Source organism: Heloderma suspectum, chromosome 4, assembly GCF_057233095.1.
Source record: "Heloderma suspectum isolate Gila_16-S chromosome 4, 16-S_ref, whole genome shotgun sequence".
NCBI lineage: Eukaryota > Metazoa > Chordata > Lepidosauria > Squamata > Helodermatidae > Heloderma > Heloderma suspectum.
In genome coordinates, this window is record NC_139461.1 from 263,686,760 (window position 1) to 263,708,185 (window position 21,426).

At 44.4% G+C, this 21,426-nt stretch overlaps 1 protein-coding gene across 8 annotated transcripts in view; it reads left to right on the plus strand.

The window, feature by feature from the left end:
• The window catches only part of PPP1R12B (protein phosphatase 1 regulatory subunit 12B), a 163,494-nt gene that overhangs the window by 111,027 nt on the left and 31,041 nt on the right, over nt 1–21,426 (plus strand). Inside the window, exon 20 of one of the 8 annotated variants that reach the window (XM_084853615.1) lies at nt 11,534–11,640. The exons of the other annotated variants lie outside the window; for them this stretch is intronic. Within the exon in view, the coding sequence (XP_084709741.1) occupies nt 11,534–11,557 (24 nt within the window). The 3' untranslated portion in view covers nt 11,558–11,640. Of the gene's footprint in view, nt 1–11,533; nt 11,641–21,426 lie in introns of those variants that run through there. 8 annotated transcript variants of the gene reach the window in all.

A 21,426-nucleotide genomic window follows, 5' to 3' on the forward strand; every position in this document is an offset into this window, starting at 1 on the left:
GCTGCGTGTCATCCGCATACTGATGACACTGCACCCCAAACCTCCTGATGATAGCCCCCAGCAGCTTCACATAGATGTTAAATAGCATTGGGGAGAGGATGGAACCCTGTGGCACCCCACAAGTAAGTGGCCACGGGTCCGAAACCTCCTCTCCCAGTGCTACCCTCTGGTACCTGCCGGAGAGGAAGGACCGGAACCACCGCAATACGGTGTCCCCAATGCCCAACCCCTCCAGGCGGTCCAGGAGGATACCGTGGTCAACGGTATCGAAAGCCGCTGAGAGGTCGAGGAGAACAAGGAAGGAGCATTCACCCCTATCCAGAGCCCTCCTCATATCATCTACCAAGGCGACCAAGGCCGTTTCTGTCCCATGCCCAGGCCTGAAGCCCGACTGAAATGGGTCTAGATAATCAGTTTCTTCCAAGTGTGCCTTCAACTGCACCGCCACCACCCGCTCAATCACCTTGCCCAAAAATGGCAGATTTGAGACTGGGCGAAAGTTGTTCAAAACTTGAGGATCCAAGGAGGGCTTCTTTAAGAGCGGTCTTATCACTGCCTCCTTGAGGGCTGATAGCATCACTCCCTCCTCAAGGGAGGCATTCACCACCGCCTTGATCCCCTCACCCATTCTCTCTCTGCAGCTCATAATGAGCCAAGATGGGCAAGGATCAAGAAAGCAGGTGGTTGGCCTTACAGATGAAAGCACCTTGTCCACTTCATCAGGAGGAAGAAGCTGGAACCGATCCCACAAAACCAGTTTGCCACAGGCCGCCTCTTGCTCACTAACTGTATCCACAGCGTGCAGAGTAACACACCTTATCTGATCAATTTTATCTGCAAAGTGCCTTGCCAAGGCCTCACAGGAGGCCTTAGAAGGCTCCAGTGGTTCCGGAGCCACAGGACTGACCAGGCTCCGGACCACTTGGAACAGCCTCCTGGGACAGCACTCTGCAGACGCGATGGAGGCAGCATAATATTCCTTTTTTGCTGCCTTCACCGCCACGTGATAGGCTGAAGATACAGCTCTAGCCCGTGTCTGATCGTCTTTGGAGCGAGACTTCCGGCGCTCTAGCCGTCTCACCTCCTGTTTCAGAGCTCGTAACCGCGGATTGAACCATGGTGCAGTCCGAGCCCTGTTCAGAGGGAGAGGGCGTTTCGGAGCCACCAGATCTAATGCCCCAGTGATTGCGGCATTCCAGCCACCCACCAGGGTCTCGACCGAGTGGCTGTTGGCATGCCCCAGAGAAGCCCCAAGTGCGTTCAGGAATCCATTTGGATCCATAAGACGCCTGCGGCGGACCATTTTAATGGGTCCTCCACCCCTGCAGAGGGGTTGTGGAACCGAGAAGTCCAACGTCACCAGATAGTGATCTGACCATGACAAGGGGGTGGTGGAAATACCCCCGACTTCCAGATCACTCCCCACTTCTCCAGAAACAAACACAAGGTCTAGTGCATGACCTGCTACATGGGTGGGCCCAGTTAGAATATGGTGCAGCTCCCAAGAGGCCATGGTCTCCATGAAGTCCCGAGGTGCTCCTGTGAGGATGGCCTCCGAATGTACGTTGAAGTCCCCCAACACCAGTAAGTTAGGGGACTGTACACGCACATCAGAGACCACCTCAAGCACCTCGGCCAGGGAGTCAGTCGTGCAGCGGGGTGAACGGTACATGAGCAGAATCCCCAGACTGCCCTTCGGGCCCAACCTCCAGTACATGCACTCAGCAACCTTGGTCTCCCGGAGAGGGGGTCTGGTGAAGACCAAGGACTCTCGGTAGATAACAGCCACTCCCCCTCCCCGATCCCCAGCCCTCAGCTGCTGTGCATACGAAAATCTAGCTGGACATATGGCTGCAAGGGTTGGAGCAGCAGCCTCGGCCAGCCAGGTCTCCGTAATACATGCCAGGTCTGCACCCTCATCCAGGATCATGTCATGGATGAGGGAGGTTTTCTGGGTAACAGACCTGGCATTGCAGAGCAGCAAACGAAGGCCAGAAGATGGGGTCACGCCTCCCCCAGCCATCCTTTGGCTCTGGACAGGCCCGGAGCAGGGGACAGATACTACACATCTCTCCCTTGTTCCCCTTACCTGGCATGGCCTGCCCCTAGCGCTCTGCCAGTGCCTGCCACCCAGCCTCGGTATCTTCTGGCCCCCAACACTCCCCCCACTGCCTCCATCAGGTGGACACATGCCCCCTCGCTCCCGCCTATCAGGCAGGCTACCCACCCCTAAAACCACAACAAAATCCCCCAGGAAAAAGAAAACACACACACACACAAAACAATTAAAAATCCCCTTAAAAATAATGCCAGGCCGGAGTCCACAGGGAAGGCCAGGTGGTGGTGGTGGTGGTGGTGGTGGCGGCGGCGGCGGCGGCGGTGGCGGCAGCCGCCGCCGCAGGCCCAGCAGCAGGCACGCCTCTTCCCTGGTGATGGCCTCTCCTGCAGGCCCTGGCTCTCCCAGGCCACCTCAGCCTGCCAGCTTATGTAGCCTCTCCAGGGAGGGCTGGTGGAGCAGCACAGCTGGCTCGGTACCTGGGGGCCTGGTCCTGCAGGGACTGGCGGTCTGCCAGGCAGAAGTCTCCAGGGAAGGCCTGGTGGTGGTGGTGGCGGCAGCAGCAGTAGCAGCAGCAGGCCCGCCTCTTCCCTGGTGGTGGTGGTGGTGGTGGTGGTGGTGGTGGCGGCGGCGGCGGCGGCGGCAGCGGCCTCTCCTGCAGGCCCTGGCTCTCCCAGGCCACCTCAGCCAGCCAGCTTATGTAGCCCCTCCAGGGAGGGCAGGTGGAGCAGCACAGCTGGCTCGGTACCTGGGGGCCTGGTCCTGCAGGGACTGGCAGTCTGCCAGGCAGAAGTCTCCAGGGAAGGCCTGGTGGTGGTGGCAGCGGCGGCAGCAGCAGGCCCAGCAGCAGCAGGCCCGCCTCTTCCCCGGTGGTGGTGGTGGCCTCTCCTGCAGGCCCTGGCTCTCTTTGAGAAATATTATATTTCTTTGAGAAATATATGGAAAACTAGCTTCATAGTAACCCATATGAATTCATGGGCCCCATATTTTATGCCACAAGCTTATTATTAAAGGCCATCGCCTTTAATTTAAAGATCCATTATAGCTAGCAGTTAAGCAAGGAAGATCTTTGAACAGACAGGTGAATTCCTAAGGTTTAATTGCTACAAGGACTCTTTTACTCCAATCCCTTTTTCCCAGACTTGAGAATCTGCTGCTTGGTGATGGATCAGCACTCAGTTCATAGTAGGCAAAAGGCTGTACTTGTCTTCCTTTTAAGGGAAATCGCTGCAGTGTTTTACATCATGTTAAACGTGGTCTAGTGCCAAGCTGCTGCCACCCCTCACCCCCCCACCCCACAAATTTTACAGTCCTTCATTTAAAGGGCATGATCTAGCCATCATACATAAAAAGTAAGTCTTTTCAAAGGCATTATTCCTATAATCATACAGAATTCTGCTTATAACAGTAAAAGTTGAACAATAGATTAAAAGTGGAACCTGCAACAAAATGTTGCAGTGTAGAGTGCTCTTGTTTAGGGTTCTAGCCAGTGTGCCACATGTGCCCTCTTCTAGGATGCTCCATTCCATTCCCCCTCCTCCCTGGTTTTCTAGTTTTCCTCCCTCCATCAGACATCTAGCATTTCTTGGCCACTCTGAGCACATTCAGTCCTTGTTGTGCTGTACACATCTCAACTTGAATATGGATAAGGATGGTCTTGGTCAGACTGACTGTCTCATTCTGTGGCACCAGCATGGCAGCTGCCAGCATAACCTAGGAGCAATGCAAGGAAGGCATCCTCCATGTATACAAAGTTGAGAATAATTTAAAGTGGCCCAAGGAGCAAAGGTATGTTTGCGATTCCAAACTTTATATTGTTTCTCAGTTGCCAGTTTCTAATAATAAGATGAAAAGGTAATGACTGGGTTCTATACACTATGGTGGGATGTGGGAGAGGGCCTTCAATATTGTGGCACCATGGTTGTGGAATGCCCTCCCCTTGGAGGCCTGATTGGCACAGATGTTGGTTTCATTTTGGCGCCAAGACCTTTGAGGGCTAATTGAATTCCCTAAAGTTGCACACTGTTTTAATTGTTTTATTGTTTTGGATGTTTTAATTGGTATTATTTTGTTTAATGGTTTAATATGTTTTTAGCTGTGTAAATTATTTAGAATCATAGAATCATAGAATAGTAGGGCTGGAAGGGGCCTACAAGGCCATCGAATCCAATAACCTGCTCAATGCAGGTTATTTATTGTTTTATACTGTCTAAATTTTATCTGTACGCTCCTCTGAGATCATAATGAAATAGGGCAGGATAAAAATGTTTTAACTAAATAAATAAAATCTGGTGCCTCGCCATAAGGGGAACCTGTATATTACATTTCATCCCATTCCTGCAAACTTTCAAGGAGTTGGAGGCTCCCCACCCCTTTTTGTTGCACCCAGGCGGAGATAGGGGACCCGGCAAAGGCTTGGAAATCTGCCTTGGGAAGCAGGGTGGCATTGGGGGGGGAGGAGTGGGAAGGAAGGCCTTGAGAATTGTGGGGGGGTGCGGGGAAGGATTGACACTGAGTTGAGAACAATAGGGAGCCAGCAGAGACAGAAGATGACACCTCTAGCATGAAGTGGGCCAATCGGAGACAGGCTGATGACGTAGCAGCAATGCAAGAGATAGCAGGATATGGTTTCCACTGCAAAGGAAGCTGGGATACCTGCCTGGCTGGGTGGGATGGACTACAAAGGAAGGAGGGGCGAGGGGGGGAAATAAACTACACTGTGTAGCTTATTTGTCAGATCGTGTGATGGGGCAGAGTAGGCTATTTGCAAAATAACTTACTTTGTGTAGCATATAAGCCACCATGAGTTAACATGACATGTGAACAGGCACAATATCAGAGCCCCTTCAAGGAATTACAGTTTCTGTTGTAAGCAAATAGCAGTGATGTGGCATCTGCCACCGGTTAGGAGTGTTATTCCATGTGCTGTGGATACAGTTAGGGAGCAAGAGGCGGTCTGTGGCAAACTGGTTTTGTGGGATAGGTTCCAGCTTCTTCCTTCTGATGAAGTGGACAAGGTGCTTTCATCTGTAAGGCCGACCACCTGCTTACTTGATCCTTGCCCTTCTTGGTTCATTATGGGCTGCAGAGAGAGGCTGGGTGAGGGGATCAGGGTGGTGGTAAACGCCTCCTTTGAGGAGGGAGTGATGCCATCAGCTCTCAAGGAGGCAGTGATAAGACCACTCTTAAAAAAGCCCTTCTTGGATCCCCAAGTTCTGAACAACTTTCACCCAGTCTCGAATCTGTCATTTTGGGGCAAGATGATTGAGCAGGTGGTGGCGATGCAGTTGAAGGCACACTTGGAAGAAGCCGATTATCTAGATCCATTTCAGTCGGGCTTCAGGCCTGTGCATGGGACAGAAACGGCTTTGGTGGATGATATGAGGAGGGCTCTGGATAGGGGCGAATGTTCCTTACTTGTTCTCCTCGACCTCTCAGCGGCTTTTGATACCGTTGACCACGGTATCCTCCTGGACCACCTGGAGGGGTTGGGCATTGGAGACACGGTACTACGGTGGTCCTGGTTCTTCCTCTCCAGCAGGTACCAGAGGGTAGCACTGGGAGAGGAGGTTTTGGACCTGTGGTTGCTCATTTGTGGGGTGCCACAGGGTTCCATCCTCTCCCCAATGCTATTTAACATCTATGTGAAGACGCTGGGGGCTATCATCAGGAGGTTTGGGGTGCGGTGTCATCAGTATGCAGATGACACGCAGCCCTGCCTCTTGTTCAAATCTTCACCAAGGTTGGCCGTAGAATCCCTGTCCAAATGTCTGGAGATGGTGAGTGGCAGGATGGGGAGGAATAAGCTGAAGCTGAACCCTGACAAGGCCGAGGTACTTTTGGTGGGAGACAAGAGGAGGTTGGGGGATGTTGACCAGGTCCGCAGCCTGGGGGTCATTTTAGACTCCCAGCTGTCCATGGAGGCTCAGGTGTCAGCTGTGAGCCGGACAGCGCTGTACCAACTCCATCTGATACAGCAGCTGCGCCCCTACCTTCCTGATCATCTGCTCCCATGTACATGTCCTGGTCTCCTCTCTTTTAGAGTACTGTAATGCGCTCTACATGGGGTTACCCTTGAAGACAGTTCGGAAGCTGCAGCTGGTACAGAACTCAGCAGCTCCCCTGATTAAAGGCAGCTGCCAGTGAAATCACATCACTCCAGTGCTGGAGGAGTTGCACTGGTTACCAGTTTTTTTCCCGGGCACAATTCAAGGTGTTGGTTTTGACCTTTAAAACCCTATATAGTTCCAGCCCAGCCTATCTTGAGGAGCGCCTCCAGCAACACCAGACAGGCCGCTTAACAAGGTCAGCCTTGGATGGCCTTCTCTCTGTCCCATCAGCCAGGACAGCTAGAGTGGTGATGAGGGAGAGGGCCTTCTCTGTGGTGGCCCCCAGTCTGTGGAACTCCCTCCCTAGGGAACTCCACCATGCCCCCTCTTTAATGAGCTTCCGCCATGCATTAAAAATGTGGTTGTTCAGGCAGGCATTTGGGGTGGGTTAGGATATTTTTAGAAATACTATGTTTTTAATGTAGAATTTTATTGTTTTAAACTGTTTCTATTATTGTACATCACCCAGAGTGGCTGGGTGACCAGCCAGATGGGCAATTAATAAATTTAATAAATAAAATCTTACTCTGAATATTAGACCATTTCCCCCTACATTTGCCACATTTCCAAAATTAATAGCAAGCCAAGCATGATGATATTATGGAAGGTAAGCATGAGAAAGGGAGTACAAAGTTGAAATTTAAAAGAGCCCTGTAAGTACGCCTACAAAAGTTACTAATCTTCCCCGCAAAATTATGAGCATGCTAAGAAGCTAGTAGCCTGTGTTTCCATGCTGACTTCAGAGGAAGGGAAGCCCCCATAGATCCTGCATGGAAATGCTGATTATCCCCTACCAGCCTGCTTGCTTTCTGTGTTGGTCACAGAGGAAGGGGCTTTCCTTTCTCCAGGGCTAGTGAAGAAAATAATTGGACTGGTGAAGGAGGGAGAGAGAGATTCATCCCTTCACCAGCCGACTCATTCCCTTGCATGGAAACATTCTAGCTGTATATGGTATCTAATGACTCACCATAGGCACATTACAATGCTGTATGTAGATTGGTGAGGTAAGGGAAGGGAAATGTCTTGAGTCCTTGAAACATAAAATATAGAATATTGCACATGGTATAGTAGAATGAAAACAGAATAGAGAGACTTGGATTTAGTTATAAGATCCTTCCCTGGTAATTTTTAGTTGAATAAAGAAGATGGATAGGTGCTAAAATGAAGGAGATCAAGGGAGAGTTCCTGCACTAGAGATAAGACAATAGGTGGGAAGTGGGAGTCATTACTTTTTAGGGTAATTATGTGTTTGAAAACTATGGGAAAGTAGGAGGATTGGGTGAGGGAGCTCAACTCCCAGAGATAGCTGGAATGACTGTTTGGACATAGAAGGGAAAACGTCAAGATCGGCAGGTGAAATAACCTGTATTGCACATCTTAACCACATGCTATGGGTTTCTTGACAGAGAATATAGAAGACTTATTAAAAACAGAATTATAAGTCTGCCCTATTTCAGGTAGACTGCCTTCCTTTGACCCACCACCATTGCCCCACACACTGGCCATGAAAGACCCAATTTCCCTGGTGGAGAGAACCAGGAGAGGAGGAGGCATGTGAAAACATTTTCATATGTCTTCTCCTGTTGTGTGCTATGACGTGTGTGAGTAATGATGCTGGCTTAGTTCTCTGAAGCAATGCTCAGAAACTAACTTCAGGAGTTCTTAAAGCCCACCTTTATTAATTTTTGTGAACCGCCCAGAGAGCTTCAGCTATTGGGCGGTATAGAAATAAATACATACATACATACATACATACATACATACATACATTTTGAGAGGCGGGCTCTTAAGACCCTGAAATCTAAGCCAGAGAAGAATTTCCATCTCCCTATATCCATTTTAGCTGTCCTTCCTGCCAGTATCCTGCTTCTCAAAACCATTCTCCCTGTCCTCTTCTTAATATTAATCAGTGGCAGAGGTGAGCTACTAGCAGGAGAGAAAAGATTTTCGCTTCCCTCCCTCCTCTCTGTGCTCTGATACACTGGGAGATGTGATTCTCCTAATGGGAGGGTGTGTTTTTTTTTCAGAACCCCCTCAGATTGGACCTTGGATAATTTCTGAGTGAATTTGAGGCAAGCTTCAGGTAGATTACCCGTCTCTGGTTGTGAGCTGATTTGGAGACTCCAGTCAAAAAGTGGGATACAAATCTGATAAATTTTCAATAATTTCTGCTGAAAATGTGCCTTTAAAAAGCTATGCATCTTCCTTATAACTGAACCTGGGGTCATCCCATGAGAGAAGGCACAACCAGCTTTTTATGGCTTATTTGTTATAGCCTTATTCATAGTCACAGCATTCATGTTTCTAAAAGTCATTGTGACATTCCCTGCTGAAGATCACTGAAAGGAAGAAGTAGAATTGTGAGTGCTAGGAAGTTGTAGAACTAGTTACTTCAAGTCAAGGTAAGATGGCATTGACTTAGTTTTCATGACACGACAGCCCAGCCTGAGTTAGTGCAAGTGTTGTTTAACCCTCAAATAACCCCTGCTGGCCAGGCTTGCACAATACAACAACCCCTGACAAGCCCAGTTGGGGGTTGCATATTCAGAATGTCATCCGGCACACACGGCAGCTCCTCGAGGGTAAATTAACCCACAGTACTCTGTCGTACCGTGCGAACTGGCCCACTGAGACTGGAAGGGTAGAATTTAACTGGCACAGAACTGGGGGTTGGGTCATAAATTGGCAGGGGAAAAGTTTAGGGTTGTTGTGGTTGAGTAGATCGATTCAGTGAAATATCTTGGTGAAAGGGAGGATTTAGGAAGTTTTACAAGGGGGGACTGATTTCACAAAGTTGGAGAAACTCTGGATTGGCAGACAAACTATACTTTATAGTTCCTTTCTGTCTAAATCTTTAACTAGTAGAATGTTTGGTCTTTAATTGACAAATGCAGTGGCCGAAAACTGAACACAGGCTCCATGGCTCAATATGTCCTAAGTTGTGCATCCATTAGCTATACTTTTTCTTTAAAAGCAGAACTTTCCTCCCCACTACTCCACCCTAGCTCCTTCTTGCAGAGTCTAGCCACTGCTGATTATGAATCACTCCATTGTTCTTGATATATTGACATTATGTTAGGGGCGGGGAAACGTGTGTGTGTAATTTGGAGATCATTAACTCCATCTTAATGTTAAATTGGGCTCCCTTCCAGTTCTTTTTATTTTGATACCACCTTTGTCATGATACAAGGTAGGCTACTTTGATTTGCTCTTTATTGTTTGGAAAACAAGCAATCATGGAAGGAAAAGCAGAAATGCAAGAGACTTGTAAATAGGCATTCAGGTTGTCCTGAGGTATTGTGCAAATTGGTCCACTGAAGTACCAAAAGTATATGTAAAAGATGGCGAAAGTGCGAACATATTTATCCTTATCCCAGCTTCCAGCTGATTACAAGCAGCTTTTCCCCAAAAGTAAGTTTTTAAAACACCTACTGTTTCTTCTTGTGTTTTCAACTGACTTGCTATTCATTGATAGAAGTTCCAAGTATATATGATAGTAGTTGCTTTTCTAGTTTCTTAATCAGAAATTGGCAAAATGAAATCTTAGTAGTTGTCTTCTTCACTTTATTCACACACATCTCTTTAGCTTTATTCACACACACACACACACACACACACACACACCCTTTGCCTAAAAATATTCATTCCCACCTTGAAACTTACTAGGTTGGATCGAAATTTAGACATATTTAGAGTAGACCTATTGAAATCAATGGGACTGAAGTCAGTCAATTTAAGTTCCTTTGATTTCACTGGACCTACTGCAAGTATGACTAAAGATCCAATCCACTGATTTGAAATTTGAATCTAAACAGTGCTTAAGACTCAAATTGACGATACTACACACCTCTATGAGTCACACAGATGAAATTCTAATAAATTATTGGAGTGCAGAGCCAAACGTTTATATCCCCCAAAAGACACAGTAATTAGTATGTTCTTCTTGTTGCTCAGCAGGTGTCTTGCATATCTTTCCATCAAGCACCTGTATTAATACACGCAGTAATTGTTAACACTTTGAGGTTTGCTCTTTCTCCACTGGGTTTGACCCAGAGATCCTTCAGGAATTTCAAAAGCAAAATCATTTAGTCTGTTCTTCTTGTATCTTAATTTTGTCTTTCATTTTTATTTATTTAGGGGTTTCTGGCTCCCTTTTTGATTCTGTTGGATTCACAACGTGGGCTATCGTAGGAGTGCTGTCATGTGAAGTCAGTGCACAGCTTGTGTGCGCATGACTGTAGTAAAATATATGACACCCAAACCAAATTAGTAAATGTTTATACAAAAGTGAACTAGCATTATAATTTGTACTATTTAAGTTTTTAGCATACTTGTTACCTTAATGGTAGTTTGGTGTAATATTGGCCATAGATTCAGCACAAATAAGCCAATGGTGAAAGTTTTAAAGGGGAGTCTGCCTTTGACCCTTGGTCACATGTACCTGTTTTGCAATGTGTTCGATTTTAATACTCTTTAATTACTTAAAATTCTACTTTTAAAGGATGTTCACCTTACATTCCATGAATTTGGACCACTTAATGGTGTTCTAAAATGTCTGAAAACCTTGTAAAAGGAGCGGCCCTTTTTACAACCACCTACAAAATGCTAGAAAAGTAAGTGACTGGCTCTTAGACTTCGCAAGCGTACTGATTTCTACTTTGACCTCCACCTTGAAGCCTCTGGGCTTTTGGAACTGTCAAGCTTTCTTTCTCTACAAGTAGCAGCCCAAATCCCAAGTTGAAAGCGAATCTATGCCTTTGGCCTCTGTCCAGCATTCCTCACTGAGCAAGTAAGGATTTGGAATGTCAGAAAATAGCAAGAGGGGAGGGAAGATTGAAGTGTGTGAAGGCGTTCCTAACTTGGAGGATGGAACAAAACACAGCTTCATCTGGACTGCCCCTTTCTGAAGCAACATTTGTTCCTTATTTGTACTTTCTCACTAATGATGCAGCTCTGCTGCAGCAACGAAGATCTGCCTCAGTAAGGCTGTGGATTAAAAATGCTTTTTACTAAAATCTCTTCTTAGTCGGACACACTAGTAATCTTTAGGCTTTGCCAATTTTTTTGTGATCACATTTCTTACCCTCTTCTTTGTCTGGAAATACTCTTGGCTTTGCTGTATGAATTTCTGAATGGCAGGACATCTTTTGGAAGACCTGAGCGCAGGTTTCTGTTTTGAAGGTGGCCCTTTCTAGCTCTCTGCACTGCCAACGGAAGCTCCTTGGGCTCTAACTTGTCATGATGAAAGCATTATGGAGTACCACCCCCTGTGACATTTCTGCAGTCGTCAGCCGGGTGCCTAGAAACTTATAACTTTGAACATCGGTTGAAATACTATAATTGTCAAACTAGTTTCTTCTTACTTTAGAAGGCACCACCCAGCTGCACATAGTGAGACAGAAGTGAAGAGGTGGATCTTGTTGCTACTGAGAGGTGACCTGTTGCCTTGCCACCACCCTGAATGGGCCATGTCGTCCTTGTATACCAGGAGTAAGGAGTTTACACGAAACAGAAAGTCTCAGTCTGATTCTCCCCCATCGTCTCCTTCCCCGATTGCAAAGACACTCAGAGTAAGCAGCCTTTTAATTTCTGTGTTATATTGCAACTTGCTGAGGGCTGATTATGATTGCAGATTACATGTGCCTTTTCCCACTTCAGTCTTGGTGTACTGCTCGTTTCTCTTCTGAAGGTGTCAATGTAAAGTAAAGTCCTGACAAAGCTCTCTTGTGGAAGGAAAAGCCAACAGTATAGAAATGCAAACTCTTCTAATCTTGGCTGTTGTTACTGTTTGAAGGATTATAAGCAAATCACTTGTATTTGCTTCCTCTTTCTTCACAATGATTAGGAACCACATTTGCTAGATACTCTTACTAGAGCATAGGCTTTGAAATGGAAATGAAGCAAAACCTGAACAGCTTGTTAAACTGCTGTATGTTTCTCATATGTCATGTACTTAAGTATTGCTAGCTTTTTGAAGTTTGACATCTGTCTTGGCTGTGAAATGCTGATGGAATGTTATGGCCTATACTCCTTTAAAGGTCCAGAAAATAGCCTCTTTGTGAGAAATGCTAATGATGTTGAGATGGCCATTGTTCTATATCACATTATTTTTCCAAATGTCAAGAGTTCAAATTTGTAAGCATGCATTATAAAGAAACTTTAGAATTCAGATTCTTCAGGGGGTTTCCTGAATCACTACTATTTCTGTCCAAGCACTAAAAAAAGAGTTATGAGTCGAAAACATTACTTCTCTTTCCATTTTTGATCACGTAGGGCACACTAAAACATTTCAAACTTTGCTGTATAGCCGTGACCATTAGAAACTTCACACAAGCATGTCTGATATTAATGTTATTCTACATAAGAAAGTTTAGGAAATGGATATAGTAGGCTGAAGCAGCTGTAATGGATGCATTCTGATCAGTTTAATAAAGTTTTATTACATTTCTTGTCATATATGCACTCAGCAAAGTATAAAGAACCAGCTCTCGGATTCCAGTTGCCATATTTCAACAGTGAATGATGAACCAGAGAAACTGCTGAATTTCCCATAGTGTGCACTTCTTATTTAGACTTCACATTCTTTTGAAAGCAGAATAGTTTTAGTTTGTCTGCAGACTTAACAGCAGGAAATTAATTTTGATCTGGCATACAGAAAACTAAGATGGTCCCTGGGAAACCATCCCAGGGGCATTGGGATATTGTGAACCCCCCTCTTTGCCCATGCATGGAGAGGAAAGTCAGCTACTGGAGGCCTCCTTTTTTGGCCACACAAACCTCTGTCTGTACTCCCACCATGGGAGAGAGAAAAAGGGATGTGTCAGGGCACATCAAGGGAGTTGTTGGATCCACTGGATCCAAGGCTCCCTTGTTTGCTCAGAGAGAAAAAACTACTCCAGCCATGTAGGCAGCCAATGGGAGGGAAATTTCACAAAATTACAACAAGAAAAAGGGGGAGAGGGAAAAGCTTTCATCCCCCCTTTCTTTCTGGTTAGGCAGCGCAAGTTGGCAAGGCATAGGAAGTGGCAGTTCCTCAGCCATGAATCTATCCTCCAGAACCTTAGGATTGTACTGCCTGTAATCTTAATATTTCTTCACTACTTGGAAACCTCGTAGCAGGTATTCCCATGATAGCAGTTTTAGTTCTTTCAGTTCAAGACAATTGGCATGCAGCCATATCTCAAAATTTAGTAAGAGCTCTGCAGTGCATCACAGAAGTAACTAACCATAATACCCAGTACTTATTTTACCATGCTGCAACATGCATGTCTTAGTACTTAGCAACTGAGTCATTTTGAGGGAAAATATCAATAATTACAGAGCATTTTCTTTTATCTGGAGTCATGAAGAACGTTTGAAGCTAATCTTGATTGAGAATTTACCTTTTGAAGAAAATGTTGGAGTTAGTGGCAGATAACATTAAAAGGATTTGTAAGTTGTTGTAATACACCTTACTAGTATCACTGATTAACTAAGGTGTTCACGTATTCACATATTCATGTCCCAGCTAATATCTTCTCCTTTAAATTACCATAACAGGGGACACCGTCTTAGCTTGTACATCCCCTGCACTGCTTCTTTGCAACACACTCCTGTCCTCCTTCACCTCCTCCATCCAGGTCTTACACCCCCGCCCTCACATTAGTTCTCCTTCCTGGCTTTTTCAGGCCCCATCTCTTCTCACTTTCTTCCTGAAGTATTTTGGCCTGCCATTATCAGGACTTGTAACCTCACTCATCCCTTTCACAACAGTATTGAGAAACATTGAGTTATAACTATGTAAAGGAACCATATATACAAACTATTTTCTGTGCAGTTGATTGCTTAATGAGGCAATTTTCTTTGCCTGTCAATTAAGCTGCTTATTAGGATCCATTGTTGAGCAATTAAATCACTCCCACACACTCTGGAGAGCTCTTGTTATACTGAAATGTTAAACAACTTTTTCTCTAGTTTTGTAGCTTTCCATTTTCCAGCATACATTTTGGGTTTTCACATGAGAGAAAGAGCTGATCTCTGTTAGACGGTCAGTATTTGTATGAAGTTATTGCTAGTGCAGAATGGGTTTTGTTCATGCTCTGACTACCATATTTGGAGTTGGGTAGGAAATTTCTTCCAGTTCAGATTAGGCAGTAGCTCTGATAGATGTAGGTGTGTGGGTGTGTGTTGTTTGCTGTAATCATCTTGAGCTGTTTGCTCTACTAGCATATCTTTGCTGTGCACCTGCTCTCTGTGATTGTATGGGGCTGGTGGATGAATAACCTTTTCTTTCAATAGCATATTAGACTAGGGGCTATTTAGTTTTTTTTCTACCAGTGATTTCATGAATAGAGGACTACATATTAAGGGATGAGTCTTGAAGATCTAAACTTTGGGGTGCCAGGAACATAAGACGAGCCATGCTGGCTCAGACCAACATTCGGCTCACACAGTGACCTGCTAGCTGCCTGTGAGAAACTAACAAGTAGGACATGAGTGCAATAACACCCTCTTTTTACTCCATGAATCTGTCTAATCCCCTTTTAAAGCCATCCAAATTAGTGGCCATCACTACACCTTGTGGTAGCAAATTCATAGTTTAACTATGCGTTGTGTGAAGAAATAGTTTCTTTTTTCTGTCCTGAATCTCCCACCAAGCAGCTTCATGGGATGACCCTGGGTTCTAGTAGGCAAAGGAGAGAAAGGGGCAATTGACCACAGATTGAGTGTGGATGCTTAAGAAGGAGCAGTAACCTGCCAAGAACCAGTACCCAAGATATGCTGAAAGGCACTCAAAAAAGGGGGCAAGCCAAATTCTCTACCTCTGGGACTTATGGTTGTAGGAAGCCGTAGTCCATTTTAACACCTCTCAAGGCCAGAAGAATGGTACTGAGAATATTATCAGGCCCAAGAAGTCTTAGACCCAATAGAAGGTGCGGCATCCTTATGCCTCCAGAACATGTATAGTTGGGGTCTCCAACAGGGTGGCCACCACCTCTCCTGGCAGCCACAAAACATAGCAATTTTGTGCGGGAGTATTTAGATCTTGATTTGGGCTATATCCAATCTAGCAGGGCTACAAGTGCAAGCAGTCATATGCATTTGATTGGATTACAGCCATTAAAAAACTTAGGAAGTTAAGCAGGTCTAGCAGCACCAATTCATTGGTATGTAATACAGTATTAGGAGAACATAAAACCCTTACAGTAAATTTCATGAATGGGATTCAAATTGTTTGCTCATTGCCAGTCAGTGGTGAGAGCAATGGCAGGCCAGACTGGTTCACATAGATTAATAACTTAGTTAAGTATCGGATAGTAGCAAGCACCAAGATGTCAGACTGTCTGTTGGTTGCCTCCTTGAATAAGTACCATTTTAGTGTATTTTTTAAACCCTGAAACATAATGGCTGGAATCCAGTGAGTTTCATTCATGCATGTTCTATTTTTCCAGTTTCCTTTTCAGAAAGTGCCCCTGTGGCAAGAGCACAATTGGTTCTTTGAATGTCCCATAGTTCAAAAATGTTTTAAAGAGAAAATGATGTCAGTGCATGCACATGATTCTCTCTCCCCAGTATTCTGAACAGCTGTGATTCCCAAACCTGCTTTTCAAACTTTGAAATTCAAAGAACTGAGGGATTGGAGGCAGAGCAGGGCAGGGACAGAAACCAGATACTTGTATAAAATGTGCAGGCAGACCACTCTAGATCCTGGATGATTGTTTTTCTATTTTGCCCTGGAGAATTTAGAAAATGTTTCTACTAGGTGGCTTATCTTTATATTAAACAGATTGAGGCTGCAGTCCTCTAGATGTTTACCTGGGAGTAAGTTCCATTCAACTTCATGGGACTTACTTATGAGTAGATGTGCATAGGATTGCACTGTAAGAATTCTAAGTTGCTTCATATACTGAAAAGCGCTATAGAACACTAAGGGCGCAATCTTATGCAAGCTTAGACAGAAAAAAGTTCCTACAATTCCCAGCATGCTCCAGCAAGCCATAGCTGGTTGAGGCATGCTGGAAGTTGTAGGACTTTTTTCTGTCTAAACCTGCATAGGATTGCAACCTAAATAACCTCAATACACAGTAATGTTTATGCTATCCCTGTTGGGACAGAGTTAAAGGCAGTTGTCTGTTTTAGGTTTTCGAATTACTGATGAATTGCTTTTCCAATATTCTCCTGATGCCATGTATTTAAATGTCCATTATAGCAAGTTCAAATAATGCAATACTTCTAGTATTTCTACATTATATTAACATCAGTTACCTCTGGCCTTAGCAGTTCTTAGATCCCCTTTCTTAGATGTGTAACCAGTGAGCTTGCGTGCCTTGTTTCTGTGACCTGATTTATTATTGTTAAAAACATTTCATTTTACTCATGCTGCAACCTGATAAAGGCCATACTAAACTTACTGTGATATGTACATAAGAACAGCCCCTGCTGGATCAGACCAAAGACCTATCCAGTCCAGCATCCTGTTTCTCATAATAGCCAACCAGATGCACATGTGAAGTCCACAAGTAGGACACGAGGTCAGCAGTCTATTGTTTCCAGGCAACTTGTATTCAGAGGCGTATGTGCTGAATAAAGTTTCTAACAATCCATCTCTTAGATGGCTGACTGCAAAAGCCAAGGAAGTAACAAGATTTGCAGGTCACCAGTGAAGAGTACTTAAATTGCTCCTGGCCATGCCAGCCTGCCTTCTTCTTGGATATATGTGCATCCACTGGAATAATAAAATGGAAAAGAAGGGATATCCTGATCACCAGCTGCCTAAATCTTCCAGTACTGTTACTTTTTCTACATGAAACCCTCTAGAATAGGAACCTGAGGGCCAAATTCAATTTCGGGGAAGTTGTCAGGACCCTCATTCCAGTAATTGGTGGGGTCAATGCCAAAAGGGTCAGGGTCAAAATACCAAAAATACCAGCATATTTTAGTTTAAAGCTCTTACTGCCAGTAACTAAACCTTAGGAGAGGCATTTCAACCTTTTAGAATGGAAAAAAATCCTGTGCAAAAGCTGGGAAACTACCGAAGACTGGCAGTTGGGGGTGGGACGGAGGGGAAGGGGATATGGCCATCTGGGGAACCCAGGCAGACTGGATGTGGCCTACAAGCCTGAGGTTCAACACCCCTGCTCTGGAACTTCAGTCGTGCAGCTCACTATCTCTATGGGTGCATCTAGTATGGCCACACCTTCACTCTAGGTTAATAGCTTACTCCAAGAATCTGGTCTGTCCACACTGTTCTTAGGAATATGTGGTACAGATAGCCTTTTCCTTGTGGCTTTCTTCCTTCAGTCATTTTAAGAGAACAATTCCAGCCACCAACAACTATAATAGTACTTGACAGAATCCAGGCCTAGACCTTTAGAGACATCAAAGCATTGACGTTCTACACTGAGCTGAAGAACAACTATTAACCTTCGAGTCAGCCACTAGATAAATCTGGCACTCATTTCCAGTATGCTACACAGCTGTTTGCTGTAGGGCTGAAGCACCATAAAGCAGTGTTAATGAATAGCTAAAATTTAGGGCTGCAGCCTGTAACACTGAGTTTTACTTGACTTTTATTTTTCAGTAAAATTACATGTCAGTTATCCTTTCATTTGTTTCATAGAAGGAGGATGACACCCAACCATACAAGAACTGAATACATGGGGAAACTGGGCTCAAAGTATCACCAGGAACCCAGTGCATGCTGCAGTTTCCAGCTGCCAACACTGCATAGTATCTTAAACAGAGGGCCCAATTTTCATGGTGTGCATGGCTCTGTGAGCACTTCCTTGTAAAGTTGTGAAAAATATAGAGTCTAGCCACTTGCTAGCCTCCTGCATGGCAAAGGGTGAGATTTGAAGTCATGGCCCTAAAGGAACAACCTAAGAGAAGTTATCCCAATTAAAACACTGAACTACAACAATAGAGTGGCCATCCTCCTCAGACTTGAGTAATTTTCCTTTCATTTCTGTATTTGAAAAAAGGTATATTTGAAGTGAGTGGAAGAAAAGGAAGTGCAGCCCCATAACTCCCTCTCACAAAGATCTGAAGAGAAGCCTTCCATCTTCTGGGTTGAAGGTTGCCTGCTTTTTATTTCCTCTTGAAATCACATTTCTAGAGGGTTTTACCTTTAATTGCTGGGTGGAATGTTTGACCAATAACATTTTTATCTTTAAAGATGTCGAGAAAATTAGGTTTCTGAGTTTGGGCCTTTATTGAGTTAAATGCAGTCCATCTTGACATTATGCAGACCTGCATGTCCTTAGGTTCATGGAAATAAAGTGCAGCTGCACTGATCTTGAAGATGCAGCTGGGGAAACTGAGGCATAGGCCAGAAGTAATAAAGTCTAGCAGTAGTACACACCTTCAGACCTTTTTGGGATTGGACCCATCTGCTAATCAGATGTAGATATCAGCTGAAATTGCAGAACATCTTTCCGATTAAAGATGTTTGGTTTTTACTGTGCATACTATAAACCACCATTCATAATTATGGATCCTTTAATATTATGTTCCAACAAAAAACAGGGATTTTCCTGTTTGATCCCTTGATTTATAGCTGCTGAAAATTATACATCATGTTAGATTTACTGGAGTTATTCATTTCCCTTGGTTATTAATCACATAAATTGAACTGGAGTTGCTTGAACTAAGACAAATATTTGAAACTGAATTGTGTTACTGTAGCTCTCTAACACCTTAACATCCCAGTCCTCTATCAGATTGCCACGCCATAGCAACAAATCTAACCCAAAATAGCTGTTGTGATTCCCAGTAATCATTGTCTGAATGGGCATCATTGTGGTTTAACTAGCATTTACTAGTTTTTCAAGCATTGGGTTTAAAAGAGAAAAAGAACAGGTAGTATCAGTGACTGTATCTGAAATGGAGAGCCAGTGTGGTGTAGTGGCAAGAGTGTTGGACTAGGAGCTGGGAGATCCGGGTTCTAGTCCCCACTCAGCCATGGAAGCTCACTGGGTGACTTTGGGCCAGTCACAGACTCTCAGCCCAACCCACCTCACAGGGTTGTTGTTGTGAGGATAAAATGGAGAGGAGGAGGATAATGTAAGCCGCCTTGGGTTCCTTGCAAGAGGAAAAAAGGCGGGGTATAAATGCAATAAATAAATAAATAAGTATTCTGCCTGTTATTGTCTATAATTACAGGGCAGTGTGGGTGCTGTATTTCACTGCTTGTAAAGCACAGCATAAATTGTAGTCTACAACCCCTTCCCCAGCAGAGAGACAATAAGGTTCCATCCATGGAGATGTAATGATAAGTTATGCTACCAGCTTCTTACCATTGGCATCTCATAAAAATATCTTCTTGTCCATTCATGCATATTTAAACTCTACTTTTCAGCTCTTGAATAACTAGAATCCATGGTCTATAAATCAGTCTTAGGTAAAATGGCATTCTTCTTGCCTGAGACAACACAATTCGTGGTCTGAGAGGCAATTATAATTATACAGTTTTAAGTGCACAACTCCTCCTTCCCTGAAGTTTCCTATCCAATCTTTGCTGCTACTGGTTCACCTTTGTTCCATGATGACAGCCTACTGTAGAAAAGCTGCTGTAGGTTTCAATCAGTTTCTAGCATGGCATTTTACAAGAGGTTTTGAATCAGTGGCTCAGTTGCTCAATCAGGAACAAGCTTGTTAGTTTAAAGGCATGTGTTGTCTTGGCAAATAACTCACCGACATCAGTGACTATTGCATACAAGCATGAAAGAGGAATGGGCCCTTAAGAGCAGCTTTGTTTTTGTTTTTAGTACCCCAGAAAGTTCTAAAACAGTTGCGTGAAATGACCCGTTAGGTTTACTTTCCAACATTAAATTAAACTTGAGAAACTTTTAATTAAAGTTAAAAATTAAATTCATGAAACTTTTCCATGAAAACAAGAAAAAGACAGCTCAGCTGCAGCTATGAATGTAGAATTTTTAAAATTACTACCTTTTATGTAGAGTTGAGCTGAAAGTGTGGGCAAAGCCTGACGAACGTTTTTGCTAGGGATGTACGAATTGTGTACCTTCCGTGCCACTTGACTTCCGCAGTTTGCGGCCAGTGCTCCATTCCGCTGTTCACAAGCCCCTGGAATTCTCTTTTTTTTCTGCTCCGAAAATTACAAAGATAAATCCGTACTGACAACCGTAATTCTGGTGCCCAGCCGTCTCCGTGAGTCTGCATAATTTCTGTAAGAATTGCTGTTTTTCGTAAATATTTGTGTGTGTTTTTAAAATTTAAATCCTCCGTCTCCATTTACTTTTAGCCAAAACACTTCCTCTTCCTAGGGGCTTCTGAAAAGAAGGCTGTCTTAGTTGTGCCTGAGCAATAAACTATTTGTTTAATGCAACGCTGTTTTAAAGAAAGAAAAAACCTTTTAAAACTACCACGCTGGTCTTGGAGCGGCATGGTCATTTTAAAAGGTTTTTTCTTTCTTTAAGACCATCTACCCAATCCCTGCCTTTGAGTCCCCCACCCGTTTGCAATACAGGGATAATAATATTCCCCCAGCTTTACAAGGTTGTTGTAATGATTACAAGATAATGGGCTGGTTCGCACATCATGCTAAGCCACCCTGCAAATAAGCCACAGCGTGTTGGTTGTTCACTGAACGACCCATGGTGTGCCCAACAGATGATTGGGCTTGCCATGGTTTGTTCTCCCCTCCTTCCCCTTCATTCCTCCATCCAACTCTGGCATATATGCCAGGCGCCTTTGCGGCAAAACCTTGCTCGTCTCCTCATCCTGGCCTCGTCCTCTCTCCAATTGCTTTTTGTTCACCACCCTTTTTTTTCCAGTGCTTCAGGAGTGTGGAAATATGTCTGTGTGGTTTTTTTATGTCTGTTCACAAGTGCACAAGAGCACACCTGCACCTATTTGATATGTGCAGTCTTGCCTTGTCAATTTCCTTGTATATTTCAGCCGTCAAAGGGGGTAGGATGTGGAGTAGGCAACATACAAGAAAATGGACAAGACAAGACTGTATATAGGCTAATTTGCACACAGTTGAGAAGGACCAGGGGAAAAATATTACTTAGAGAAAGAAGGAAGCCATTTGCTCAGTTGAGAAGCACCAAAAAAGGGGGGAAAGCAGGAGAAGTAGGTGCACCAAAAGGGGGGGTATATCTCCCACTTGGCAATGACATTCTTTTGTTATTTAGTGTTGAACTGTCACTTGGCAGTGTCCTTGTCCCATTCAACACTTCCCTGAGTCTCTAGCAAGTCCAGAAAGGGGAGATACTGGCTCCCCCCACTCTTAAAGGCTCCTTTTTGGAGCAGTCACTG